General features: G+C 61.2%; 18 protein-coding genes across 18 annotated transcripts; 6 read left to right on the plus strand and 12 right to left on the minus strand.

The window, feature by feature from the left end:
• Positions 1–62: 62 nt before the first annotated feature.
• Positions 63–847, plus strand: OT_ostta01g00920 (DNA-directed RNA polymerase, RBP11-like dimerisation domain; the record flags this gene model as incomplete). Its single annotated transcript, XM_022985247.1, has 2 exons — positions 63–305; positions 404–847. 2 exons carry the CDS (start codon positions 63–65, stop codon positions 845–847), a joined length of 687 nt encoding a protein of 228 aa, XP_022838146.1.
• A 97-nt stretch (positions 848–944) lies between these two features.
• Positions 945–2,603, plus strand: OT_ostta01g00930 (Chloramphenicol acetyltransferase-like domain; the record flags this gene model as incomplete). Its single annotated transcript, XM_003074105.1, has 1 exon — positions 945–2,603. The coding sequence occupies one exon, from the start codon at positions 945–947 to the stop codon at positions 2,601–2,603; it is 1,659 nt and encodes a 552-aa protein (XP_003074151.1).
• A 52-nt stretch (positions 2,604–2,655) lies between these two features.
• OT_ostta01g00940 (Glycoside hydrolase, catalytic domain) lies at positions 2,656–5,238 on the minus strand (the record flags this gene model as incomplete). The annotated part of the gene is made up of 1 exon (XM_003074106.2): positions 2,656–5,238. One exon carries the CDS (start codon positions 5,236–5,238, stop codon positions 2,656–2,658), a length of 2,583 nt encoding a protein of 860 aa, XP_003074152.2.
• Positions 5,239–5,533: 295 nt separating this feature from the next.
• On the plus strand, positions 5,534–7,183 carry OT_ostta01g00950 (Osteopontin; the record flags this gene model as incomplete). The annotated part of the gene is made up of 1 exon (XM_003074107.2): positions 5,534–7,183. The coding sequence occupies one exon, from the start codon at positions 5,534–5,536 to the stop codon at positions 7,181–7,183; it is 1,650 nt and encodes a 549-aa protein (XP_003074153.2).
• Positions 7,184–7,277: 94 nt separating this feature from the next.
• On the minus strand, positions 7,278–7,781 carry OT_ostta01g00960 (unnamed product; the record flags this gene model as incomplete). Its single annotated transcript, XM_003074109.1, has 1 exon — positions 7,278–7,781. One exon carries the CDS (start codon positions 7,779–7,781, stop codon positions 7,278–7,280), a length of 504 nt encoding a protein of 167 aa, XP_003074155.1.
• Positions 7,782–8,077: 296 nt separating this feature from the next.
• Positions 8,078–9,781, minus strand: OT_ostta01g00970 (Pseudouridine synthase/archaeosine transglycosylase; the record flags this gene model as incomplete). Its single annotated transcript, XM_003074110.1, has 1 exon — positions 8,078–9,781. The coding sequence occupies one exon, from the start codon at positions 9,779–9,781 to the stop codon at positions 8,078–8,080; it is 1,704 nt and encodes a 567-aa protein (XP_003074156.1).
• A 144-nt stretch (positions 9,782–9,925) lies between these two features.
• On the minus strand, positions 9,926–12,385 carry OT_ostta01g00980 (Pyrophosphate-energised proton pump; the record flags this gene model as incomplete). Its single annotated transcript, XM_022985248.1, has 1 exon — positions 9,926–12,385. One exon carries the CDS (start codon positions 12,383–12,385, stop codon positions 9,926–9,928), a length of 2,460 nt encoding a protein of 819 aa, XP_022838147.1.
• Positions 12,386–12,732: 347 nt separating this feature from the next.
• OT_ostta01g00990 (THO complex subunit 7/Mft1) lies at positions 12,733–13,314 on the minus strand (the record flags this gene model as incomplete). The annotated part of the gene is made up of 1 exon (XM_022985249.1): positions 12,733–13,314. The coding sequence occupies one exon, from the start codon at positions 13,312–13,314 to the stop codon at positions 12,733–12,735; it is 582 nt and encodes a 193-aa protein (XP_022838148.1).
• A 187-nt stretch (positions 13,315–13,501) lies between these two features.
• OT_ostta01g01000 (Tetratricopeptide repeat) lies at positions 13,502–15,364 on the minus strand (the record flags this gene model as incomplete). Its single annotated transcript, XM_003074114.1, has 1 exon — positions 13,502–15,364. One exon carries the CDS (start codon positions 15,362–15,364, stop codon positions 13,502–13,504), a length of 1,863 nt encoding a protein of 620 aa, XP_003074160.1.
• A 477-nt stretch (positions 15,365–15,841) lies between these two features.
• OT_ostta01g01020 (Plectin/S10, N-terminal) lies at positions 15,842–16,258 on the plus strand (the record flags this gene model as incomplete). The annotated part of the gene is made up of 1 exon (XM_003074115.2): positions 15,842–16,258. One exon carries the CDS (start codon positions 15,842–15,844, stop codon positions 16,256–16,258), a length of 417 nt encoding a protein of 138 aa, XP_003074161.2.
• A 164-nt stretch (positions 16,259–16,422) lies between these two features.
• Positions 16,423–18,006, minus strand: OT_ostta01g01030 (Alpha-D-phosphohexomutase, alpha/beta/alpha I/II/III; the record flags this gene model as incomplete). Its single annotated transcript, XM_022985250.1, has 1 exon — positions 16,423–18,006. The coding sequence occupies one exon, from the start codon at positions 18,004–18,006 to the stop codon at positions 16,423–16,425; it is 1,584 nt and encodes a 527-aa protein (XP_022838149.1).
• Positions 18,007–18,237: 231 nt separating this feature from the next.
• On the plus strand, positions 18,238–18,852 carry OT_ostta01g01040 (DNA methylase, N-6 adenine-specific, eukaryotic; the record flags this gene model as incomplete). The annotated part of the gene is made up of 1 exon (XM_003074117.2): positions 18,238–18,852. One exon carries the CDS (start codon positions 18,238–18,240, stop codon positions 18,850–18,852), a length of 615 nt encoding a protein of 204 aa, XP_003074163.2.
• A 69-nt stretch (positions 18,853–18,921) lies between these two features.
• On the minus strand, positions 18,922–19,932 carry OT_ostta01g01050 (Non-structural maintenance of chromosome element 4, C-terminal; the record flags this gene model as incomplete). Its single annotated transcript, XM_003074118.2, has 1 exon — positions 18,922–19,932. The coding sequence occupies one exon, from the start codon at positions 19,930–19,932 to the stop codon at positions 18,922–18,924; it is 1,011 nt and encodes a 336-aa protein (XP_003074164.2).
• A 175-nt stretch (positions 19,933–20,107) lies between these two features.
• On the plus strand, positions 20,108–21,625 carry OT_ostta01g01060 (unnamed product; the record flags this gene model as incomplete). Its single annotated transcript, XM_003074119.2, has 1 exon — positions 20,108–21,625. One exon carries the CDS (start codon positions 20,108–20,110, stop codon positions 21,623–21,625), a length of 1,518 nt encoding a protein of 505 aa, XP_003074165.2.
• Positions 21,626–22,037: 412 nt separating this feature from the next.
• OT_ostta01g01070 (TRAM/LAG1/CLN8 homology domain) lies at positions 22,038–22,868 on the minus strand (the record flags this gene model as incomplete). Its single annotated transcript, XM_003074120.1, has 1 exon — positions 22,038–22,868. One exon carries the CDS (start codon positions 22,866–22,868, stop codon positions 22,038–22,040), a length of 831 nt encoding a protein of 276 aa, XP_003074166.1.
• A 55-nt stretch (positions 22,869–22,923) lies between these two features.
• On the minus strand, positions 22,924–23,764 carry OT_ostta01g01080 (Mediator complex, subunit Med4; the record flags this gene model as incomplete). Its single annotated transcript, XM_022985251.1, has 2 exons — positions 22,924–23,486; positions 23,590–23,764. 2 exons carry the CDS (start codon positions 23,762–23,764, stop codon positions 22,924–22,926), a joined length of 738 nt encoding a protein of 245 aa, XP_022838150.1.
• Positions 23,765–23,897: 133 nt separating this feature from the next.
• OT_ostta01g01085 (Translocon-associated protein subunit beta) lies at positions 23,898–24,596 on the minus strand (the record flags this gene model as incomplete). The annotated part of the gene is made up of 1 exon (XM_003074123.1): positions 23,898–24,596. The coding sequence occupies one exon, from the start codon at positions 24,594–24,596 to the stop codon at positions 23,898–23,900; it is 699 nt and encodes a 232-aa protein (XP_003074169.1).
• A 100-nt stretch (positions 24,597–24,696) lies between these two features.
• Positions 24,697–25,581, minus strand: OT_ostta01g01090 (Nicotinamide N-methyltransferase-like; the record flags this gene model as incomplete). The annotated part of the gene is made up of 1 exon (XM_003074124.2): positions 24,697–25,581. The coding sequence occupies one exon, from the start codon at positions 25,579–25,581 to the stop codon at positions 24,697–24,699; it is 885 nt and encodes a 294-aa protein (XP_003074170.2).
• Between the last annotated feature and the right edge of the window lie 262 nt (positions 25,582–25,843).

Below are 25,843 nucleotides of genomic sequence, written 5' to 3' on the forward strand. Positions count from 1 at the left end.
TCGAATGTGCGTCGTGTGCGCGCGCTCGCGCGACCGATGGACGCGACCGACGGGCGTGAACGATGGGTGCGCGTGATGACGGACGACTGACCGCTCGAGGATGGAAACGCGCGAATAGGGAGCTGCATAAGAACCCGGACGTCGTCTTCGCGGGGTACAAGAACCCGCACCCGACGGATCACCGCGTGATACTGAAAGTGCACACGAACGCGAACACGACCCCGGTGCAGGCGCTGAGGGACGCGGTGACGAATCTTCGCGCCGAGGTGAGCGACATCGCGCAGCAGTTCGCGGACGAGATCAACGCGATTCGGCGCCAGTGAGGAGGCGGCGGCCGGGCGCGGCGGGCGCGCGCGCGGGACGCGCGCTTCGTAGGACGTGTGTTTGGAATAAGTAAAAGTAGAAGCATAGCCAACGAGCGGTGGTTCCGTGCGATCGCCTCGACGCGCGATCGCGCGTCGACGGAGACCGATCGACGCCTTCGTCGCCGCGCGTCCTTCGTCCGGCGCGCGTGGAAGGATATTTGATAGCCACGCCGCATCGAGTTCGGAATTCCTCGACGCAATCCCGCTTCTCCGTGCCGTGGTTCTGGAACCCGTGCTTGGATTATCGCGTGGAGCCGATCGAACTTCCTGAAGACTTGCCATGGTGTCGTCCCAAACCCGCCGAGGGGTCGTTTCGGACGACGGCTTCGCATGGCGGAGATAACGTCGTGCACGACTGCTACGGCGCCAACGCGTTCAAATCCCTCGCCAGGTCGCACCCCGCCGTCACAGCGATCCACCACAGCGACTTAGAAATTCTTTCCAGCGGCGCTGTCGTCCATCGAGACCCCTCCACGCGATGACGTCGTCGCAGGCGCTTGTCGTATTTGTAAAACTGTTATTTCGCTCGCCAAAACACCAACAAACCGCACGTACGCACCACACTTCTCGACACGCCCGATGTCGTGCGCCGGCGCACGCGACATCGCTGCGATCGTCGCGACTCGCGCGTCGTCGCGGCGCCGTCATCACGCGCACGGCACGGCGTTCGGCGTCGATGATAGAACATCGACAAACTCAGTCAGAAAATCAACTCCGTCTCGACGCGGCGACGCGTGCGCGCGCAACGCCGGTGCTTTCACGAAACTGATTGAAATCCCGGTCGCGCGCGGCATCGCGCGCGCGGCGGTGGCGCCGGCGAAGAAGTTTTTTCTCGACGGAAAGCGCGCGACGGAGCGCGGGTCGGAGAATGCCACTGTGCGAGCGCCGGACACGGATCGCGCAGCGTACGATGCGGCGCCGATGCAGGGTTTGAGCGGGTACGACGTCGGGGAAGTTCCATTCGTGATGCAGGCGGTGTGTTACTACGAGGAGACGCTCGACGTTGGGGTGCTCGAGCGAGGGTTACGGACGACGCTCGGGAAATATCCAATGCTGGCAGGACGGTTGGATTTGAGGACGCCGGGGTGGGAGAACAAGGGAGTGAAGCTCACGAACGATGGTGTGCCGTTGCGCATCGTGCGTGACGATGACCTGAAGTTTGCGGATCTGCCGCAGGACTACGCGAGCGAGACGCGGAGATTTTTAGATTTCTCGCCTTGGATTGACGTCATGCTCGGAGATGCGCCGCTGTTCACTGCAAAGGTGACGCAGTGCGCGGGAGGTGGGAGCGTCTTGGGGGTGTGCATGTCTCACGCCGTAAGCGATGGACAAGGATTCATCGAGTTTTTGGTGACGTGGGCCAAGGCGTCAAACGGTGAGGTGCATCCTTTGGGAGATCCGGTATTCGATCGATGCCTCGTCGCGCAACCGGCGGCAGACATGTCAGTGGAGGAAATGCGCGCGATGCTCTCGAAAGAAGGGTTCGATAACGTACCGTCAGCGCCCATGCTAGGCACAGCATTGCTCGCTGGACGACGTCTGGTCCCGGACTTTCTTCGTTTCCCAGCTGGGAACCGAATGATGGTGAGCATAAGCGAGGACAACATGCGCCTCTTGCGAGAGGCATCCGGCGCGTCGAATGACAACGAAGCCCTGAGCGCGCACTCGTGGCTCGCCCTTGCAGATTTGTGTCAGCTTCCAAAGGGCACGCCATTAGAGCACGTGACGGTCGTGAGTGGTCGAGGTGGTCGAACGGGACTTCCCGATATGTACTTCGGTAACGCGGCAATCGGCGTAGTCACTGGTCGCGTGAGCGTCGGTGACTATTCGTCTCTGGCAGAGGTGCGGGATGGTCTTCGTCCAGGATTCACGAAGGCCATGATGAGACGTAATAAATATTTGATGCTCACCGAGGCCGCGTTTCGAGCGGGAGTGAACGGCTTTGACTTTGACATTATGGCTTTCATGCAAGGACAAATGGTTTGGTGCAACAATTTGGTCGAAATTTACAAGAAGTTGTACGACTTGGATTTCGGAGGTGGCGGTCCGACTTTAGCGCTTCCGCCGGAACTGAACGATATCGTTCAGATTCAGTGCTCCAGACCCGATCGCGCGACGGGTACACCAGCGGGGGCGAACGGCGTTGAGATGTTTATTAATCTCCCGCCAGCTATGATGGAGAAACTACGTCAGCCCGCGGCGATTGAACGCTTAGCGGGTGCGCGAGATATTAGATAGACGCGATTTGTAGCATAAATGATACAGAGAATTGTTTCCTCACAAATTTGAGCTACATCGACGAGAGCATTTGTTCGTCGATGTTTGCTGTGTTTGAACTGAAATCCAGCTCGGACAGCGTGTCAGCGGCTTTCTTGTGCGCTTCGAGAACCTCTTTGGAGGGGGGTTTCGGTGGATTTGGCGGCGGTGGAGGCATCGGCGGAGGAGGTGAAGGCGGTTGCGTCTTTGACTCGTCGAAGAGTGACTCAATAGAGCCGGACTTCGTCGAAGGCTTCTCTGCCTCGTCTTTCGCTCCGACGGCAGAAGTGGCGTTTTCCCTGGGCGGTGTGCTCGAGATATTCGGCGCAACTGAGGCAGTCGGTGCCGGTACGACGTTACGCTCCGTCGGTATTTCCTCTTTGTGCTCATTATCGTGATTACTCACCTCCGGTTGTCCTTTACGATGATGAACGACGACGATTTCGGCGTCATCATCCTCGTCGTACGCTCCGGTGTCCACAATCTCCTTCAACTTTGAGCTCGCGCGCAAATAATCCTCCGCAGCTGCTTCGGCGGCCCCCGTTTTTGCCGTGCGACTCCCTCCGTGACCAATCGCCGCCACGCCCGTGTTGTGAGCCGCTTCCTGAATGAGATGCAATATATCCTTCATGCGAAGCTTGACAGTATCGGGACCATCCTCGAGCTCGTCCTCTTTTTCAGGGAAATTGCTGTAGGCTCGAATCAGACGATCTCGATCCTCCTTGCTAGAACCCTCGGGCATGGCGAGCGTGCTTTCTAAAGCAACGCCGTGAGGCACAAGCTCGTGCTCCGGCTCATCCTGCTTCCCCGTGCTCGAAGAAAGATAATCCTTCAACGACCACGCCTTTGTGTGCGGACCACCGTGCGGCATCTTCCATCCCCAGAAGAAACTTTGGATCTCTGCGCTTCGGTACACCTGTACCTGGCGCTGAAACATGACGTCTAATATTTCTCTATTTGAACACATTCTCGAAGAGTCGGCGAGCGTCGCGAGCGACCACTCAGAGCACGCAGTGTTCTGCACCCCATACGTCTTCGCCGCCAGCCGAAATGTCTTCGCCCATTCCTCGGCGTGTTCCGCCACGCGCTGTCCGACCACCGCTGGGCTATCGCGGCAGCTGAACTGACATCCACCGTCACAACCGGTGAGAGACGACCACGCAAAATAATTATGCACGTCCAACACCGCCCACTGCTCGAGCTCTCGAGGAGTGAACTGCGTGCGCATCCACGCCGCCATGTCAGCGACATTCATGCCCATCGTCTCGATGAGATTCACATAAAGAAACGGCACGCGTTCCGCTGGGTTCACCCCATTCACCCCCACGACGTCGTCCTTGTACGCCTGAATCGCCGACGAGAGCCAACTCAATACAGCGGATCGTTGTTCGGGGAGCAGATGCCCGGGTTCGTTGAGCAGCTGCATTCCATGCACAGCCAAACGTGAATCCGCAGGGAGCGCCTTGAACCATTTCAGCATGTTGCGCACGACCAATAAACCGGTACGCTGCAAATCACTCCTCGCAAACATCATCGGTGGGTGTGGAAACACTCCGTTGTAAGATCCCGCCGCCGAGCCGCCGGGCATGTTGTGCAAATCTATCATCACCTTGAGCCCAGCGTTTCTAATGCGCTCGACGACGTGGTCCAGGTCCGCCCCCGCCATGTTCACGAAGAGTCTGTCCGGGTACACGGGATCGACCAAAACGCGCTCGCCTCCGCGAGCCACGGTGGCGGGATCTCGAGCGAAAACGGCCCACGACACGGGTAATCGAACGATCTTTATGCCCTGCGACGCAATCTCAATCAAGTCGTCGTCCGTGATGTACTGCGCCCGGTGCGCCGTGAAGGCGCCGACGGCTGACTTTTGCCCGTAGTGATCCACGAGCTTACGCACCAGATCTCCCTCGGACGCCCATTGAAACCCTAAAGACGTCGCATCCGGGAACATCGGCGGAAACGCGACGCCGTTCTCCTCTCGAATATCCGCCGCAACCGCGTGCGACGCACCTTGCGAAAAGAACCACTCCTCCAAGTGCAACCACCCGTTCAAGGCGACGCCCAGCGACTGCCCGCTCTCAAACTTCGGCATGTTCGCGTGTTCTATCGTCTCCGTCCCAGCCCACGTCCCCCATGGCGACGAAGTAGCCACCGGCGCCGGCGCCGGCGACGCCAGCGGCGGCGGCGACGACGTCGTCTGATTCGCCCGCGTCCCATTCGCGAACGTCGCCTCCGGCGTCGTCGCGTTCACCCCGCTCTCACGCCCGGGCCATCGCGCGTGACTCGCGTGCCTCCGCCACGGCGGCCACCATCCTCCCACCCCTCGCACGCGTTCAATCTCCTCCGGGGCGACCGACGCCAACACCCTCACCCCCAGCGCGAGCGCGAGCAACGCCAACGGCGCCGCGCACAGCCACGCGTGTCGTCCGCTCGACCGCGCGCGCGTCGACGCGCTCGCGCGCCCGTCGCCCACCCCCCCCCGCACCTCTCCCGCGACGTCGGCGTCGCCGAAGGGTCCGTAGAGCCGCCCGCGTCGCGGCTTCGTTCCTCGAGGGACGCCGTAGGCGCCAACACCCAGCCGCGCGTCCGCGATCAATCCACTGCGCTCGTTCGCCATCGCGACCGCCTCGCGCGCTCGACCGGCGTCGACGCGCGCGCGAGGCGGTCGCGGACTCGGGCGCGGCGAGCGCGCGAGCGAGGCGCGAGGCGCGCGCGCGCGCGGGCGTGTCCCGCGCGCGCGACGTGGACCACGCGCGTGTCGTCGTATTCAGTGTGTGATACGCCTAGTATTTATATCATAGCCCTATCACACACTGAATACGACGACCCCGCGCCGCCGGACCCCCGCCGCCCCGCGCGCGCCGCACACGCGCCCGCGCCCGCGCGTAGGACCGCCGCGGCGTCGCGCGCGCATGGAGACCACGTTCTGGGGCGCCGTCGTCCCCGCCGGACGCACCCTGCGCGTGGACGTGAGCCCGGACGAGGAGTACGTGCACGTGAGCCAGGTGGCGCTGGGACCGAACGCGCGAGACGACGGACGACGGACGACGCTGACGCTGCGCGTGATCGACGACGGAGACGAGCGCGTTGGTGATCAGCGTGGCGATGCGCACGCGCTGTGCGCGCTCACGCCGGGGACGTGTGAACAGGTGAGCATGGACGTGGCGTTGGACGCGACGTTTGAGCTCCGGGCGGAGGGACCGAACGACGCGCACGTGAGCGGATGGCGAACGCTGATGGATGATATCGATGAGGAGGAAGAGGCGTTGGTGATGGAGGAATTGGCGTCGGGGTTGGCGAGCGAGAGCGAGAGCGAGAGCGATGCGGAGGACGAGGAAGACGAGGCGGACGAGGAGGCGTCGAGCGACGACGACGACGACGACGACGACGACGATGACGACGACGATGACGACGACGACGACGACGACGACGACGACGATGACGACGACGACGACGACGACGACGACGATGACGACGAGTTTGAGACGCCGTACGATATGGAAAACTTGCCGAGCGACGGGGATCTATTCAGCGACAGCGACGACGATAGTGAGGACGACAAGGCCTTCGCCGAGGCTATGGGCGCGAACAGCGAGAGCGACGACGACGACGACGAAGACGATGAGACGGCGGTGCCCGAGAAGGAAGCGGTCGTTGAAGTCGAAGCACCGTCTACCACGACGTCAGAGGATGAATCGGAGTCAGAAGAGGAGCCCGCCCTTAAGAAAACGCCGACACCGGCAAAGAAGTCACCCGCCTCAGCGAAGAAGACGCCCGCGTCTGCGAAGAAGGCGCAGGAGGAATCCGAGTCTGAGTCTGAGTCGTCTGGATCCGAATCTGAGTCGTCTTCGGACGAGCCGGCACCGAAATCTACTCCGGCATCCGCTCAAAAATCGCAGGGATCGGCGAAGAAGACGCCCGCGTCCGCGAAGAAGGCGCAGGAGGAATCCGAGTCTGAGTCTGAGTCGTCTGGATCCGAATCTGAGTCGTCTTCGGACGAGCCGGCGCCGAAATCTACTCCGGCATCCGCTCAAAAATCGCAGAGATCGGCGAAGGAGACGCAAGGGGATGATGATTCCGAGTCCGAGTCCGACTCTTCTGAGTCCGATTCCGACTCTTCCGAGTCTGATGAGGAGGAGGATCGCGACGATTCCGATGACTCTGACGATTCCGGCTCCGATTCGGGTAGCGATTCTGAGGATTCGTCGGCTTCCGACGTCTCAGAGGATATCAGTCTCATCAAATCAGCCACTAAGCGCGCGGCCGAGACGCCCGCGCCAAAGGATTCCGCGAAAAAGCAGAAGATGAACACGCCGACGCCAAAGAAATCCGGCACGCCCAACGCAGCTACGCCGAAGACTCCGACCACGGACAAGAAGATTTCCAGCGAAGATTACGCGCAATCCATCGTTACGTATTTGAAGGAACACCCGAACACGGCCATGGCCGCGCTCGGCGGTCGCGTCAAGAAACCGACAAACTTTCCATTGAAGTTTGGAGAGTTCATCAAGAGTCGCAAGGATCTGTTCAAGATTGAAGGCGACTACGTTCGCCTTGTGTGAGCATCATGACACGTATTCGTTCATACAACGCACAGTAGCTAGAAATCTAGTAACCTGAACCACATCGCAGTCGTATCGTCGCGCTCTTGAACGCTCACACACACGCCTCGCTCGCGTCCTCTTCGCTCGATGCCGCGTCGTCCGATACAAAACTCCATTCTTGTTCCGACAGTCCCATCGAGGACCACGACGCGTCGTCGTGCATCGATTCGAATTCGTCGCTGTCACCGCACTCATCTTTACCACGATCGAGCTCGACGATCGGAATGGAAAACATGAGCGCACATTCGACTCCCGCGTCTCCCGGAACCGCCGATTCCGCTTCTGGAGTCTGGGCGCGTTTCGCAGCCACCGTCACACGCTCGCACTCGCGTGCCCGCTCTACGAACGTCTTCACGAACAGAAACGCACCCGCTAACGCGAACGGGGTCTGTACGAGCGCGTGAAACGCTCTGAAAATCATCGCAGCGTCCACTGTGCATGACAAGGAAATCGACAACGCGCCGCCTCGTCGCTCGTCGCGACCGTTGCCGAACTCGAGGTGCGACGTCGGCCGCGCCGCCGCGAACGTGAGATTCGGTCGGATTCTCCGTAACATCGGAAGTATCTTGATCTTCTTCTTGGCGAGCGCGAGCGCGGGATAGGGTCGAGACGACGGCGCGCGTGACGCGTCCGAGCGCTCTCGGCGCCGCGAACCGTCGCGACCGGTCCCTTCATCCCCGTTCGCGCGCCGCTCGCGCGACCTGGATTTGGAGTCTATTGGGTGACAAGAATGAAACATGCCTCGACGCCGTCAACACTGGCGTCTGCGCGGTGTGACGATCGCGGAGATGTGCGGACGTATCCTCGCACGCGCACGATGTTCTCGCGCGTCGACGCGTCTCATTTTCATGTTTAATTCTGTGCGTCGATGTACTTGGCCGGCACACCGAGCTTGACCCGCAAGAGATCGCAAAGTTGAATCACGACGTGCCCCTGGATGGAAAGCTCTTTTCCGTGCTCTTGCTTACCTGGGAGATCCTCAATCGAGACAGCGGCGCTGAACTCGCGCTTGAGCACCAGAGAGAAATCCTCGGGCGATATGCAAAACGATTCCAGACCGCTGACGCGCGTGATATACTTGCGCCGACCTCGATCCTCGGCTTTTATGTGTATGGGCTTGATGGAACCCTTCTTGACGTACTCGAGAGTTTCGCCGTCGCGCGTCGAACGCACGATGGTATGCGGCTGGAGCTTTCCCATCAGACGATCGAACAGGTCGTCGATCGGGTAAGATTTGTCCGTTCCGTACCACTCCTCCTTCTTGTTGAACAATTCTTTTCCGAGCAAGAGGTCGAGCTTGATCTCGCTGCCCGGGGAGCCGTCGCCTAAGCCGTGCTCTTTGACATAGGCGCCGAGCGCGACGCGCGCCTCTGATTTACTATACAATCGATCCTTGTTTTGCAACGCCTGCTCGCCGAAGATCGGACGATACATCGTTGACGCGCGATATGCCTTGCTCACGTCGATCGTTGCCGCGGTGAGGGATATCGCGGGCGTCGCTGCCTCATCGCCGCATGCGTCCGATGTTTCTGTATTCACCGCATACTTGGCAAGCAACGCATGTTCGCGATTCACGGAAGCAACGTTCTCAATTTTGTGCACGAGCTTTGTCTTGATGATTCCGACCTTTTTCTCCATGACGTGAAATAACTTGGCCTGCTTCTTGAACGTCGAGTGCTTGAGATCAAGCTGCACGCCCTCTGGTCTCGATGGGAGGACAAAATTTGCATAAAACGTCTCGCATCGCATGGGTAACTCTGCGTCCGTCACTTTATTGAGTCCCATCGCAAAGCACCGCTCGAACATTGCGTCCATCTTATCAGGCGTGCTCACGTCGAACTCGAGCTCACCATTCGCCTCGTCTTCGGCGACGTTCAGAGCGCGCAATTTCTCTTCAATCTTCTCTGTCGGCGGTCTCGTCACCTCCACCGGTGCGTCCTCACCGTCTGGATATATTCTCGAAGTTGAAAACGATTTGCTTGGTGAGCTCTTATCCCCAAGTGCCCAACACGCGTCGCCGTACGCGTGCACGAGCGTGACACCGACGCCTTTCATGCCGCTCGCTCTCGCCTCGGCGCTCGAGCAGGCGGTGATCCCGACCGCGAACGCATCGCTCCCGTCCACTATTCCAATCTCCACTATTTCGTTCGATTCCCACTCCTCGAACGCGGTGTCGATCACCAATCCCGGAAGCATCAAACTCGCGCCGTTCAGAATTTTCGGCGACACGGCGCTGTGCGTCCGCGCTCGCCGCAATCCGCTCGCCGAGCCGAGCCGCCACAGTGCATACACCGATGGGTACACCCCGTCGCCCCGTCCCGTGGCGTCGAAAAACATCGGAACACCATCGATGAGGTATACGATCGCTTTATTGGTCATCTTGACGCACTCCAGCGTTGATGATTTTTGCAGCAGCGCATCCAGAGTTTTAGCCTCCGCGCGAGCGAGCGCTCGTTCGGCGTCGACACGGAGTCGTTTGAGATCAACGCCGCCTAGTTTCGTCGGTGCCGCTGTCTTCGGTTTGGTTTTGAAGAAAATCGCTTCATGGGTGGACATCGACGCGTGGAGCTGTGGGGAGAGAGTGATCAGTCCGAGTCTAGCGGGACGAGTCCGCGCTGAGATTCAGTGCGTCGAGAGAATCAATGTGTCAATGTCGTATTAATGCGTGCTCGAAGGGGAGGAATCTTGGCTAAAGTTTTCTTAGTTTCCGACGAGGAACAGACCCCGGCCGTCGTTAATGGACATGAAGAAGTCGGCGAAGACAAGGGAGATGATCGCCGTGAGCTTCATGAGGATGTTGACCGCAGGGCCACTGGTATCCTTGAGCGGATCGCCGACGGTGTCGCCGACCACGGCCGCCTTGTGGCAATCGCTACCCTTGCGCTGACGCACACTTATGAGTTGGGGTGATCCGTCCACGTTTCGGACGATGGCGCCCGTGTACGGTCCTTCAACAGGATCAGAGTGCGCGCGCTCGCGCTTGGGAACGTCGATATACAATCCGCCCTTCTCAACGTACTTCTTCGCGTTGTCCCAAGCACCGCCGGTGTTGCTCGCAGAAATGGCCAGCTGAACACCCGAAGCGAGACCTCCGGCGAGGAGACCAGTCACGGCCTTGACGCCGAAGAAGGTGCCAGTGATGATAGGCGCCATGATGACGAGTGTTGCCGGTGGCACCATCTCGCGAAGACTCGCGTCGGTGCTGATCTTGATGCATCGAGCGTGGTCGGGCGGCGCGTGTCCTGGCGTACCTTCGAGAAGGCCCGGGATAGTATCGAACTGACGTTTGACCTCCTTCACCATCTCCATCGCAGCGACGCCGACGGACTTCATTGTCATTGCCGAGAACCAGTACGGAAGCATGCTGCCAATCAACAGGAAGGCAAACACCGACGGGTTGAGCAAGTTCACGCCGTTCTCGAGCGCACCGGTGCGAGTAACGAATGCAGCGGTGAGGGCGAGAGAGACGAGAGCGGCGGAGCCGATCGCGAAGCCCTTACCGATCGCGGCCGTCGTGTTTCCAGCGGCATCCAACGCATCCGTCTTGTCGCGGACGTCATCCGGCATGCCAGCCATTTCGGCAATCCCGCCGGCGTTATCGCAAATCGGGCCGTAGACGTCGATGGCGAGGCACGTAGAAAGTGTGCCGAGCATACCAAGTGCACACAAGGCAACACCGTACATGTCCATCAAGGAAAATGAAAGCCAGACACCGAATGCAAGAACCGTGACGGGAACGATTGTCGACTTGTATCCGAGGGCGAGACCATAAATGATGTTCGTCGCCGCGCCCGTTTCGGTCGATCGAGCGACCTCACGGACTGGAGCGTACGAGTGTGAAGTGTAGTACTCGGTGACGAAGCCGATGATCAAGCCACCCCACAAACCGGCGGCGATGCACGCGAACGCTGAGCGCGGACCGTTGGAGATGCACCGACTGCTCGTGGTGCCGAGGCACGCGGTGCTGAAAGAGGAGGAGCCGAGGTACAAGTCCTGCGGCATGAACACGTAGCAGATAGGGTAGATGCAGATCGTCATCGCGATGGTGCTCAAGGTGAGCTGCGTCTTCAACACGCGCTCGATGCTGATTTCGTTGCGCACCGGAGAGATGTCCGTGGCGACGAAGGAAACGCCAATGCACACGAGGATGCCCACGGCAGAGATATAAAGAGGGAAGATGATTGAGTCCCAACCCGCGGCGACGAGGTCAGCGGATTGGGCGCCGATGACGAGCGCTGCGCACGTGGCCTCGGCGAACGAGCCGAAGAGATCGCTTCCCATTCCTGCGACATCGCCGACGTTGTCGCCGACATTGTCCGCAATCGTTGCCGGGTTGCGTGGATCGTCTTCCGGGATGCCCGCAACAACCTTACCGGCCAAATCCGCACCGACATCGGCCGCTTTAGTATAAATGCCACCACCGACGCGACCGAACATCGCGATCGCGCTCCCGCCGAGCCCGAAACCGGCGATGCATTCGAACAACTCCATCGCGTGTGTTTCAAACGAAAAGAACGCACTGTACACGAGCATCAAGAAGTACATCATGAGTAGCCCGAGTCCACTGAGTGCGAAGCCCATGACGCCACCACCTCTGAACGCGGCATTGAAACTCTCCTTCCACGCCAAATGCTCCGGTTTCAGCGTCGCCATCATCGCGCACCGCGCGTTTGTGTACGTCGCCACCATCATCCCGACGTACCCGCTCGCCATGCTCGTGACTCCACCGACCGCGAATGCCGCCGCCGTTGCGAACCCGCTCTTCGCGTCGAATCCCAATCGGCCATTTGAAGTCAACACCGCGATCGCGACGCCGAACGCCGCTAAGAAGGCCACGCACATGCGATACTCGGCGTTCAGGAACGCGCGCGCGCCGTCTCGGACGTCGTGATGAATCCTTCGAACCTTCGCCAGCGTCTCCTCCATCGCCGCTCGGTCCCCAGACTCCATTCCGCGCATCAATGAGTCCTCTCCGGTGTGTTCCATCGCGCTCAGCGAGCTCGCCGAGCCATTTCGCGACGTCGACTGCGAGTAATCGCTCGCGGACCGTCCAATCTCACTCCCGAGCGAGATCGGCTTTAGTTTCTTCGTGAAGAGCCAAAAGGCGAAGAACAGTCCGGCGATCGCCGGTAAGACGATCAACGCACCGCCACCGGACATCGCGCGAGATCCTCTCCGCGTCTACGCGTCGCGGTGTGGAGATTCGTGTCGATTACGATGCGTGGCTCCGGCGGCTCCGAGTGGATGACGCCATTGGATCGACGTCGTACCGAGGGGGTCGACGTTGAGTCATGAGCCATGAGTCATGAGCCAAGCCATGTAATACGCGCTACCGGGCGAAGCGGGCCGTCAGCGCGAGCGAAGGCGACGACGCGAGAGAGTTCAGCGCGCGCTAGGTGTGATGTTACATGAATGCGTTCTCGCGACGAGCGTTTCGCGCGGTCGAGAGCGAGGCGAGGGGATGCGGCGAGCTGCGACGGATCGAACGCGCGCCGAAAATGGCAGAGTCACTCCGTGTCCAAGGAGTCCACGACGGCGAGTAAGAGCGCGTACTTCGCCTTTCGCGCGGCAACCTTCTCATCCAATCCCGTCAAGACGATTTTTGCCTCGGCGAGGGCGCGCTCGAGCTGGGCGTTCGCGTCCTCGCTCTCCGCACGCGTCGGATACTCGCGGCACGCGCTGGCCGCCTCGTCCCTCGCCTCTCGAAACGCCCGCTCGCGCTCGCTCGCCGCGAGCTCCGATCGTAAATTCTTACACTGCCCCTTCAGTCGCTTCGTCGTCTGCTCGAGCTCGATCTCCTCGTCGTCGTACGCGAGCGTCTGCACTCGCTGCGCGTCCACCACCGTCCCGTAACGAAGCATGTTGAACTCGTACGTGTCTAACTCGATCAAGAACGTCTCTTTGGCCTCGTCGACGTCCGCGCCTGCGTCTAAGGCCTTCATCAGGGCGAAGAAAGTCTTCACCAGGCGCTTCAACGGGTAATCTTGTCCGGGTTTCAGCGTTGCAGTTTGTTCTATGATTCTCTGTTTGATGATTTCCTCCTCCTCCGTGGTGATCACGAGCGGCGCATTGTCGGTTTTGGGTGGCATCGCGCGTGCGTGTAGTAAGTGTTCGATGACCGAGCGTTCGGCGACGGGACGCGGGCGCGCGCGTGCGAATGCGGCGAGGTGGGACGCAGTCGAGCGCGAAGTTGGCCGCGGAGTCGCGCGACGCGATGCGTCATGAAGTTACGTCGTCAAGTTACAACTCGAAGATCTATTAATCACGATTTGATTACTATTCGCTCTCGTCCATATCAACGCTCTGGTCCATGTCGACGCTCTCGTCCATGCGGTCGACGCGCGCCGAAAACGGAGTCTGACCAAACGTCGGCGTGCCTTGGAAACTGTGCGGCGACGGCGTCGGGAAGAGTATTCCACCCTGCGGAGAAGACGCGATACCGAATGTCGGCGTCACCGCATTGATGTCTTCAACTTTCGGGAACATTGTGTCCCACTCAACCTGTTGATGCCGCGGAATTGTAATCGCGCTTTGATCGATGAGAGCTAACTCAAGGTGATGCTGCGAAAACGCGTCGTCGGCGCGCAGACTGAGCGCTTTGTGATAGTACTCTATCGCCAATCCAAGTGAGACGGGCTCTGAACAACGACTCTTCATCTGATAAGTGAACGCGAGGGCGGCATACGTTGACGCGTTGCGCGGGGATATGAGCAACGCTGACTGAAATGTAGCGATGGCTTCGTCATAGCGACCAATCTTTCGAAACGCCTGCGCCAAATTCACGATAAGCGACTCCCATCGACTACCCACGGGCTTCGGTGCGAGATCCAAGGCGCGCTCAAAGTTCTCCACCGCCTCCTCGTAGTTACCTTGACGATAGCGTAAGACGCCATACTCGTTGAATAAGAGCGGATCCGAATCGCACATCTCGAAAGCCTTACGGAAGAACTGAAAGGCCAGGCTCAAATTATTCGTGCGCTGATACTCCATTCCGAGAGACATCACGGGGATGTGCGTGCCCGAGAACAGCCTCGTTGCGGTCCTATACGCTGCCATCGCTTGATCACTCTCGTCTTGCGCCGCAAACGCGTGCCCGTACCCAATCCAAGCCTGCACGAACGAAGGATCAATGCTCGTCGCTTTGCTGAAATACTTCCGCGCCGAGTCGAACTGTCTGGTGACCATGTAATAACACCCGATTGCGAACCAGGTAACCGCCTTCTTCGGGTACTCGGCGACCAGCGAGTGCGAGAGAAGGTACAAATCGTTCTTCTTCCCGAGCTCCACAAGCGTCGCCAAATAGAGCGGCAACCCATTCAACCGGGACGGCTCACGCTCGAACTGGCGCCTGAGCTCACTGTGGCACGCCGTGAACTCACCGCGCTGGTACATCCGCCGTGCACACGCGACTCGGACGTCGCCGTTGTATCTCAACACGTCTAGAGCCGATGTGGAAGGCTCCGGAGTCGTGGCTCCGTCTTCCTCACCCTCGACGTGTCCCCGCGCGAGTTCTGAGTGCACCTCCCTCGAGTTACCCATCACAGCGTACACGTCCTTGATCCACGTGTTCGCCTTGTTCGTCTCCAGAGACGCCACCAACTCGCGCTCCTCGTGCTCGTTCACCAAGTGCGTCGCCAAAAGCGCCTCAAACGCCTCGAAACACATCGGATCAAATCTCAACGCCATCTCGTACGCCCGCACCGCCTTCGACCGACTTTCCATCGCTTCGTGCGCCTTCCCTCGCAACGCGCACATCGCTGCCGCGTCTGTCGGGCTCCCGTCCGCGAGCGCGAGGTACCGCGCGCGCGCGTCGTCGTCCGAGTTCTCCTCCGCCCCTCCATCCAGCGCTCGCACCGCCTCCTCGTGCGACCGCATGCCGTGTAAACACCGCGCCGCGAGCAGACGCCCTCGAGCGAGTTTCAAATCCAGCCCGGACGCCCGCAGGACCCCCAGCGCGCGCGCGTGTTGGCCGTCGCGCACCAAGAGCTCGGTGAGCGCGAAAACGTCTCGCGCGTCGCCATCGCTCAGCGTGCGCGCCTTATCGGCGTGAAACACCGCGCTGGCGACGGAACCGTTCGAGGCGTAGAGCTCCGCGGCCTCTCGGGCCTGGACGAGGGCGTCGTCGACGCTCGACACCATGCGCGCGGGGACCTGTCGGTGCGAATTCGAATTCCTCGGACAATCGTCCAATTAATTTCGTTGAATACGAGAGTTCCGAACTGTGGATATGATGTGTGTAGACACTTACACTACGAGAACACGATATCGAGTAAAAACTCACGAAATGAGAGACTCGTGAAAAGCTCGAGCGACTGAAAAGCCCTAGCGTCGTCGCAACGTCCGCCTTTCACGCACGCACGGTCGCCAAGGTACGCGTTTGCCCGGAGATTCGATCGAACGCGTATCACGCGCGCGCGTCGTCGCCGTCGCATCGTCTGTTACGCGTCCTCGCGAGCGAATCGACGACGTACGACGCGAAAATCACCAATTTCGAGCGACGACTGACATCGACGCGATCGCTCCTCTCTCGCCAACGCAGGGTCGACTACGAAACCCTATAGTCGCGAACGAGCTTCGTCGACGTTGATAAAGAAAACTTACCACCAAACTTGAGTCATGCTTATTCCCAAGCAAAACCGTAACGAAACCTACAAGGCGCTCTTCTCCGAGGGTGTCATCTGGGCCAAGAAGGACTACAACTTGCCGAAGCACCCGGAGGTTGGGCAATCGGGTGAGAACCCGATCGACGTCCCGAACCTGCACGTGATCAAGCTCATGCAGTCGTTCAAGTCCAAGGGATTCGTCAACGAAATCTTCTCCTGGAGACACTACTACTGGTACCTGACGGATGAGGGCATCGAGTACTTGCGCGAGTACCTCAACTTGGGTCCGGACGTGGTGCCGAACACGCTCAAGAAGGCGGCGCGCGCGCCGACGCGCGAGCCGGAGGCCCCGCGTGGTGGCCGCGGCGGCCGCGGTGGCTTCGGTGGCGACCGCGGCGGATACCGCAGCGAGCGCCCGCCGCGACAATAAATCGTTGTCCGAAGCGCGAGCCTCGCAAGCCCCGAACACCTATGAATCGTGCGATGTACGTGACCTAGATGAGAATTTCAAAGAAATCGCGTAGTACTAGAAGCGTTTTCATGACAAACCTAATGCTACGCATGCCGCGCGCCTTGTCACTCGTCCCCTCGCGCTCAGTTGCTATAGAGCTCGTGTACGCTCGAGCAGTCGAGTTTGTCGTAGTTTTGATCGAGGATCCATGTCCCGAACTCCTCCGCCATCACTCGCACGCCGCCTTCGACCTGAGATTCGAAGTTGAGCACCATTACTGGATCGTGAAGGGAACAGCGAAGTAAGAACCATCCTTGCTTACCGTTGCCTTCGTCGACGCAAACGCGGAGTCCCTCGTAGTTATCCTCAGCTGGTCGACACTTTCCAAACGAGGAGTGCTCTACCGTATCGTTGACCTCGGCGAGGAGACTTTCGATGACGTTTAGACCGTACTCCTTGAAGTCGGGGTCCGAGATTTTCAGCCGCACCTCGGCTTCCTCCAAGGGCTCTTCGAGCGATTCGAGAACTTGCCCAATCGACGGTTCCTTTGCGTTCCGCCTGCGCACAGCCTCGATGATAATCTTCACCGCCAAGTACGCACCGTCATCCAAATCATAATTCTCGCGCATCGCTCCGTGCCCACTTGTTTCAATCATAAGCGGCGTGTCGACGCCGGACGCGTTGAGCTCCTTGCCCTTATTGATGACGTTCTTGTATCCTCGCATGAATCGAAGATGCTTCCCGCCCTTGTCAATGATGAATTTGTGTAAACCATCGCTCGTAACACTGTCCGTGACGATTGTCGACCCTGGCGTTTCCTTGAGCACGATCTCTGAGAGCAAGGCGATGAGCTTGTTGCGGTTGATTTCTTTTCCCGACGCGTCAATTACGGCGCTTCGATCGACGTCGGTGTCGAAAACGATCCCGAGGTCAGCCTTGGCGTTCAAGACGGCTCGCACACCAGCTTCCATCGCAGCCTTATCCTCCGGGTTCGGGCTGTGATTCGGGAAGTTACCGTCCGGATCCAAGAACTGCGACCCGGTTGTGTCTGCGCCGAGTTGGTTGAGAACCATATCGACGAAGAAACCGCCGCTCCCGTTTCCCGCGTCGACGACGATCTTCATCCCGCTCAGCGGTTTCTCGTAGTTATCCTTCGAGTTCACGCCCTTTCGAATGATCTCGCACAGCTGCACCGCGTACGTCGGTAAGAACGGCGCAGACGTCACGCCCGCGGGTGCCTTTGCGTCCCCGCCGCCCGCCTCCACGAGCTCCGCCGCCCGCGCGCAGATCTCCTTGATATCGGGCTTATCCAGTCCCCCATGTTTTGTGAAAAACTTCATCCCGTTTCGATTGAACGGCAGGTGCGACGCGGTGAGCATGACGGCTCCGTCGTACTCGACGCCCTCCGTCACGCAAGACATGAAGCACGCCGGCGTCGTCGCCAATCCCATGTCCACCACCGTCGCCCCCGCTTCGACCATCCCCGCGAACATTCCATCCCTCAACGCTTCACCGCTCAATCGCGGATCTCGTCCGACACCGATCGTCTTCCCCTGCGCGCTCGATTCGTCCCGCGCCAACCACTCGGCGAACGCCGTCCCGATCGCCCGCGCCGTCGTCGCGTCCAGCGTCACCGCCTCGCCCTCGACCCCATCCATGGCGACCCCTCGAACATCCGAGCCGTTCTGTAACCGTCGCACGCGCTCGGCGTCCGCGGACGCGCGCATGACGATCGACACGCGCGCGCGATGATTCGTCGTCGCCCAACCGACGTGACCGTCCCTCGACGCGATCCGTCCTCGCTCGCCCGCCGCGCGCCCGCCGCGTCCGCCCGCGCGGGCGACGTCGAGCGAACGATGTGCGAGGCGCATGCGCGACGACGCGCGAGTTCGCGCGCGATGGACGCGTCGACGCGTCGTGCGGTGCCGTGCTGACTGGACGCGCCACCGACCACCGCAATGTCCGCCGCGCGCGCGCGCGTGGTCGCCCACGCCGCGCCGAGGCGCGCGCGACGGAAGGGCGATCGTCCCAAGGGGGCGCCCGCGACCACGATCGCCCCGGCCGAGTGCTCGGGGATCGCCGAGGATCACGCGCTGGAGCAGTTTTTTTATAGCGACGAGACGTTGCGGCGATTGTTGCGCGTGGCGAAGCGGTACGAGCGGCCGCTGTTCGTGTGTAATCCCACGTTGGCGGTGGCGTGGGAGCGGGAGGTGGGCGAGACGTGCGTGCTGCTCGATTGCGACGTGCGGTTTAAGGGATTGGTGCGCGGGTTCAAGCGGTTCGACCTGCGACGGCCGGTGTTGATGACGAAGTACGCGTACGACGTCGTGTTCGTGGATCCGCCGTTCGCGAACGTGAGTCCGAAAGAGTTGAAAACGTGCTTGGACATGATCGCGGGGACGGTGGCGCAGAGAGAGGCACCGGTGTACGTGGCGTTTAACGCGGATAGGGAGGAGGAGTTGGACGAAGCGTTCGGCGGGACGTTGACGCGCGTGGAGGGCCGAGCGCTCGGGTATAAGAGCGTCAAAGAGGCGATGCAGGAGAAGATTTGGCTCTTCGGACCGAAGATTTAGTGGCGCTAGATTTGTGCGATTGATTGTAGCTCTGTGTATTGTTGACAACGTTTGTTTCACATCGATGTCCTAACTGGACACGGAATCGCGCGGTAAGCGCCTCTCGTTCGTCGAGTCGTGGAGATGTTCGCCTGTTCGAACGCGTTTGGTGTCGTCATACTCCAAATCATCCTCACCCGCGCGTCTCGTCCCTCGCGCGCCGTACAACACATCCTCGTCCACGTCTTCTCTCGTCGGCATGAGGCCCGCTTGGCCGTTCGCGAGCGCGTTCAGCGCGCGCCAATTCTTCATGTCCACGTGCAAAACGAAGCTCGCTCGATCAGCCCCCGCGGCTGGTTTTACTTGATGCGACAGCGTGGGAACCCCACCCGAGGGTGAGGGCGTGATCCCGGCCGCGCCCTCCCGTACCAAGAAGGCGGCGGTGAAGACGTTTTCGACGAATTGCGGAAAACTCTCCAGGTTACGCACCGCATGCACCACATCCGTGACCCCTCCCGGACACTTTTTCAATTTTTTATGCATCGCTTGCATCATCTTATCCGTCTGGCGCTCCGCCGTGGTGTCTTCCACCGCGTCCGGCGCGACGCTCGGCCCGAGAACCTCCTTGGCCCGTCGCTGCGTCGCCCGCCGTTCCTTTATCGCCGTGTCCATCACGCCATTCATGAATCCCGGCACCGGCGCATCACTAAAGTACTTCGCCCCCGAGCCACCGACCCGTTCCCACGACACCCCATCGCCCGACCCCCCCCCGCCGCCCGCGCGCCGCAGCGCCTGCAAAAACGCCTTGACGCTCACCTCCGCGCTCCCTCTCGGCCCCAATCGCGCCGTTCGCGTCCGCGCGTACGCCGTCAACTGATTATACAACTCCATGTCCAGCACCATCTCCCGCTTCTCCCGGACGCCCGTTTCGTTGATCTCGTCCGCGCGATCGACCGCGCGATCGAGCTCGTCGCTCTCGGGCTTTGACAGCTCATCCTGATTCACTCTCGCGGCGTCGATCGCGCGACGTATCTCCACCCGCGTCGCGCGTCGCGCGCGCGTGGCCGCGACGCGCGCCTCGGCGACGTCCGAGGCCGCCATCGAGCGCGGGTGACGCCTCGCGCGCGGCGTCTACGGGCGCGGGTTTGAAATGCCATTCGTCGAGGTCTCGTCGGCGCCGCACGTGTGTGCGTCGAGCGGCGTCGACATCGCGCGATCGGTGCGACGGGGGCGTCGCCACCGCGCGCGCGACGCCGACGCGCCCGTCGCGGGGTCCATGGACGCGCGCGGGTCGTGCGTGGTGTGTTTCGCCCGCGACGACGACGCGGGGACGTCGCGCGCGAGTGAATTCGTGCGATGCGCCAACGGGCACGGGCTGTGCGCGACGTGCTTCGATGGACACGTGAAGCGGGAGTGCGAGAAGGACGTGCGCGAGCTCCGACGGCGAATGGGGGAGGTGCTGTGTCCGATGAACACGGCGGCGCTGGAGAAGGGTGAGCGGTGCGCGTCGACGTGCTACGGGGCGAGGGAGATCGCGACGCGGTGCTCGGCGGAGACGTTTGAGGCGTACGACGAGGCGAGACGGAGGGTGAAGGAGGCGATGATCGTGGAGGAGGCGGAAGAACGGTTGAAAGGTGAGCGAGAACGATTGGCGAAGGAGGGTGGGGGGGAGGGAGAGCGGTTACGGGCGACGCGGGAGCACGTCATCGAGCGCATCTTCGTCACGGCGTGCCCGAGGTGCACGCAGGCGTTCGTGGATTTCAGCGGATGCTTTGCGCTTTTGTGCTCGAGATGTAACGCTGGGATATGCGCGTACTGTATCGCGGATTGTGGGAGGGACGCGCACGCGCACATCGGGAACTGTCAGCTCGCGAAGGATGTGGCGAAGTGGCAAAAGAAGCAAAAGGGCAAGGCGGAGAGTTTCGTCGCGGCCAATCGCGGGCACCCGATGGGGACGTTCGGTTCGATGGAGATGTTTCGCGAGGCGGAACGATTGCGTCGGATTCGAAACTTTGCGACGTATGCCGCGACGTGGGACGACGAGTTCTTCAAGCGCGTCCTCGACTCGTTGGAGCGCGAGCTCAAGGATTTGGGCATTTCTCCGAAGGACGTCATCAAGGAGCGAACCGCCACGGTGAAACGAAACAACGCGCCCCCACCGCGTCGCGGCGGTCGAGATAATCCCGTGCAAGGTGAGCCATTTCCGGAGATTCCAGCTCCTCGGCGTGGTGCGCATCGACGAGCTAGGCAAATGTGGCCGAATCTTGACGACTATGAAAACGAGTTAGATGATGAGGACTTCGACCTCGGAGACGAGCTCGGTCGAGGTTTCTTGGCGATGGATGCGCTGGAGCGTGAGCGTGCGATGTTTTGGGGGAATCTAGAGCAGATGCAGCGTGATGTGCGCCCGCGCATGGCGCGTCAAGCGGCGCGTCAAGCGGCGCGTCAAGCGGAGGAGCACGAACGACGTGAGGCCGTTCGAGCGATCGAGCGTCAAATGCGCGACAATGAGAAGCTACACAGGCAGATCACGTTGGATGAAGAACTGCAAGCACGTAAATCTCGCGAGAAGGAGCAGGCTGACTTGGAGAGAGCTGTTAGGTTATCGATGCACACGGCCGCGCAGGAACGCGCGCGCGAGCGTCGTCGAGGCGTGGCTGGAGCGTCACATCCGTGGAAACGAGACGTGAATGGGGTCGTCTCACTAGACGATGAAGGGGCGCGCCAACGTCGTCGTGCCGACAAAAGATCAAAATCGAGTCAGGAGAGCGATCCTGTCATCGACTTGACATGATGATGTAACATAATTCTGATAAGGAGACGAAGAGACACTCAAAGAACACCTCAAAACAAACGAACGCCTCACTCGACGTTCGCTCACTACGGACGTCAGCCAGCGACGTTCACGCACAACGAAGCATCACGCATCAATCGATCACGTCATGACGGACACGTCCGCCCCCGAGGGAGCGCGTCCTCTGCCCTTCGCCGGCTCGAGAACTCTGTTTTTGGCAATCTTCGATGGATTCAGCGGCGCCTTCAAGGGACTGATGCACATCATCGCCGGTCCGCGGGATCAACAATCGTGGTGGGCCACGACGACCGAGTTATATCACGGACTGGAGTGACTGACGGGTCGAAATAATGTATCGTACTCGTGTTGTGCGTTCAACAAAGACCGAGAGTCGGACCGCGCGCTGACTAGACTATTCTTCCTTCATCGCCCCCTCGTCTCTCTTTTTCTTGCCCTTGCCAAACACCGCTCGCAAGATCGCTGCGAGCCATATAAAGTTCATAACTTGTAAAACAACCGACGCGGTGACGTACCAGACGTAGACCCACGTCGGACTCGCGCGCTTCGCCGCAAACATGGCGGACGCATCTTTGAAATACAAATACATCATCGGCAAACCGATGACGAATCGAATGATGATCCAGAACGCGAAACCAACGAGCTCGACCGCTTTGAACATCGTCGTCGACCCCATACCAGCCTTAATCAGGATGTATCGAGCGGACAGGCACGGTATCGTCGTCTCCCACATCAAGAAGTTGCACGCGTACAGGTGCAGAAACCCCCTCGGCATGAACATCGGCAGCCCGAAGACGACAAAGGAAACAAGCCCGTGCCAGAAGTACTGTGCCTCATAGTACATCTTACTAACCACGGTGTCCCAGGCGAAGAATCCGGTCGCGAGCGCCATCAAGCGCTCAGCGCCGACGAGCGGCGGTTGGGCGTACATCCTCGTCAACGTGTCCGTCGACGTCTCGAGCGCGCGCGGGAGCAGAGTCGCGGCCCACACGCCACACATCATCCCCCACACGCTCGATGCGCACCGAATGCCGACGTCCGCGCGCGATTTCGCGTCCAATCCGTCGATGAACTGACGATGGTATCGTTTCAAATAAAACAGCGAGGCGTGTTGCAAGAACAGCGCGCCGAGACATCCGGCGACGACGCACGCGATCTGCTCGGTCGTCGCGTTGAACTCTAGCGCGACGTTCACGGGCGCGCGCGCGAGGGGCGAACGCGCCATCGTGCGTGTGACTATGCGGTGACTCGCGCTATGTTTTCTGGCGTGTATTAACGCGTTAATCCGAGTCGTCGCCATCGCTCTCGCTCACCTCCTCGAAGTCGTCCGATATCGATCGTAAATCTTCGTCATCTAAGTCCGGGTTCAGATCGAGCGAGACGAACGGAACCGCGCGCGGAGCCGCCTTGACCGCGGCGACGGCGTTCGTGGGCTTGACGAGCGCGCCGATCTCCGTCTCGCGTCTCGGAAGGTCGAAATTCAGCGCATCGCCCGGTTTCCATCCAGGCGGCGGCGGTGGAATTCCATCCGGCCACGGCTCTCCCGGTTTCCACTTCGCCAATCGCGCGATGAGCTCCTCCGGCGGGATCGAAGCCGCCTCCTCGAGCGCCTTTCTCTGCGCCTCCTCCTGCGCTCTCGCCTCCGCCTCGCTCGCACGCGCTTTCTCTCTCGCCCGCATCTCCGCCGCGTACGCCGCCAACTTTGACGCTTTAAAGTGTTCCTCCTGCGGCGCCGGTGGCAGCGCTCCGCACAGCGGCGCGCCGGGGACGTACCCCGCGGGCGCGTACGTCGTGTAACTTATGCGTCGAGCGTACTCCAACAGATCGCTCACGCTCAGCGTCTCTGCGTCGTCGAATCGCGTGACATCTCGTCAGTCGAGAGTCTACGCGCGCGCGCGTGCGCCCGTGACCGTCGCGGCGCGCATCGAGTCGTTCGAACGACGCACTCTCGTCTGGAAGTTGGAAATGATTGAGCGAGCTCGCGCGATCGAGCGCCGCTCTCAAGCCATTTCTCGCGCGCGCGAGCTCGAGCGCGGCGTCGGCGACCGAGGACGTCGACGTCGTCACGTTGGCGTCGGCCATGTCGACGTCGGCGGCTGGTGTGCGCGCGCGTGGGGCCATCTTCCGGGCGACGCGCGTCGCGAAGTGCGGTTCGACGCGGTTCGACGCGGCTCGACGCGGCTGAGTTTGAATAAAGAACGGCGTCACTTCTCACAACGTCGATGTCGATCGCGACGTGAACGGGGTACGGACCCTACGAGGACTTCTTATCGGCGCGTTCGAGCGAGGCGACGGCCATGCGTCTGCGCGCCGCGGCGACGCCCTTTTTCACCTTGAGCGCGAACCAGTTCAGCGCGAGCGCGCCCGCGACGCCTCCGAACAGCGTGCCGTACCGCACCCAGTCTTCCATCGTCTTACACGCGCCGAGCGTGAGATACTTCCCCACCTCGAGCGCGGTGAAGATGTTTCGCTGCGTCTTCGTGTACACGAGGACGTCGCCGAGAACGTTACTCGTCCCGCGCGTCGTCTCCCGTCCGCTCGTTCCCAGGTACGACACGCTCGCCGCGCTCGCCTTGAACGACCCACTCGTCTTCGGCACCACCGTGTACGCGTATTCCACGCGTTCGCCCGGCGCTAACGTCGCGTACGTCGCGCTCAGCGCGTCTTTCTCACCGATCAACTCGAACGCGCTCGCATCCAACCCATCGTCTCGCACGCGCACCTTTCGCGCCTCCGCCGTCCCAGCGTTGACGAGCGAGACGGTGACGGTGAGATTTTGCCCCTCGACCGCCATCGCGGGCGCGATCGTCTTGCGCGCGAGCACGCGCGCGGTCGTCGCGAGATCGTCGTCGCTCGCGCGCGCGCCGAGGGCGAGACACGCGATCGCGATCGCGCGCGTCACGAGCGCGCGCGCGGTCGTCGCGACGGTGGCACGCGTCCGGGACGATGGCATGGCGAACGCGGGCGCGGATGTGGGCGCTCGCGTCGACGCGCGCGTGGGAGTGAGGCGCGACGGAGGGAGGGCGCGAACGCCGTCGTCGTCACGCGACGCGTCAGAGATGGGTGACCACGCACGCGCGCGCGCCGCCGACGTGCCAGTCCTTTGCTTTTGAACTGTCGACGTCGAACTCGGGGTGGTGGACGCGGAGACCGCGCGCGGTGCACGCGGTGTGAAAATCGTCGAACGCCCCGGCGTAGCGCTCGGCGTTGACGAGGAAGCACGCGCCGTTCGGAGCGAGACGGCGAGCGATGCACGCGGGTAAGGCGTCGACGTGCGATTTCTCGTATAAGACGTCGGTGCCGATGATGATGTCGAAGACGTCGGCGTCGTCGAGGGCGCGAGCGCCGGGCGTGCGCTCGAGTCGAAGCTCGCGTCGCCAATCCACCGCGGCGACGACGCATCGATCGCCGACGTCGTTCAACGCGATCGACCGCTCGAGGGCGTCGAGGAGCGGTTCCTCGAAATCACTCAGAACCACCGCACGCGCGCCGAGCTTGGCGCACAGGATTCCACACGCCCCGACGCCCGCGCCGAGCTCGAGCACGCGTTTGCCTCGAATCGCGCTCGCGTCCGCCGCCAGTCTCGCGCACATCGTCCTCGCCGCCCGCCACAGCCTCGCCCCCACGCCGTTCGCCAACGCCGTCTCCAAAACCATCACCGTCACCTCCCCGAACCTCTCCTCCCGCGTTCGTTCGATCGAGCTCGCCGCCCGCGCGCACGTCTCCGCCAGCGCCCGCGCGCGCGTTCGCGTCTCCTCGTCATCCGCCCCATCCACCGCGCGTCGCGCCGCCTCCAACGCCCCCATCTCCACCGCCGCCTCCGCGAACGACCTCGACGTCGCCATCTCCGTCGTCATCGTCTCCATCGCCCGTCGCGCCCGCCCGCGCCGCGCCCGCGCCCGCGCCGCTCGCGCCGCTGGCGTCCCATCATTCGCCATCGCGTTCTCCACGCATCGCGTCATCTCCTCCACGAGCGCGTGCGCGCGCTCGCCGTGGATCACCGCGCGCACCCACTCGCCCTCGGACGCGCACGAGTCCGCGTCGGAGTCCGATGGGCGCCCCATCGACGCGGGCGTCGCGCCGTGCGGGCGTTCGGTCGCGTGCGCGGGAGGACTCGAAAGGCACGGCGAAAGGGACGCGTTGAAAGGCGCGTGAGCGTCGCGAAAGGCGCGCCGTCGGTCGATCGATCACCGGTCGAAC

This window comes from Ostreococcus tauri (genome assembly GCF_000214015.3).
Source record: "Ostreococcus tauri WGS project CAID00000000 data, contig chromosome 01, whole genome shotgun sequence".
Classification (NCBI taxonomy): Eukaryota; Viridiplantae; Chlorophyta; class Mamiellophyceae; order Mamiellales; family Bathycoccaceae; genus Ostreococcus; species Ostreococcus tauri.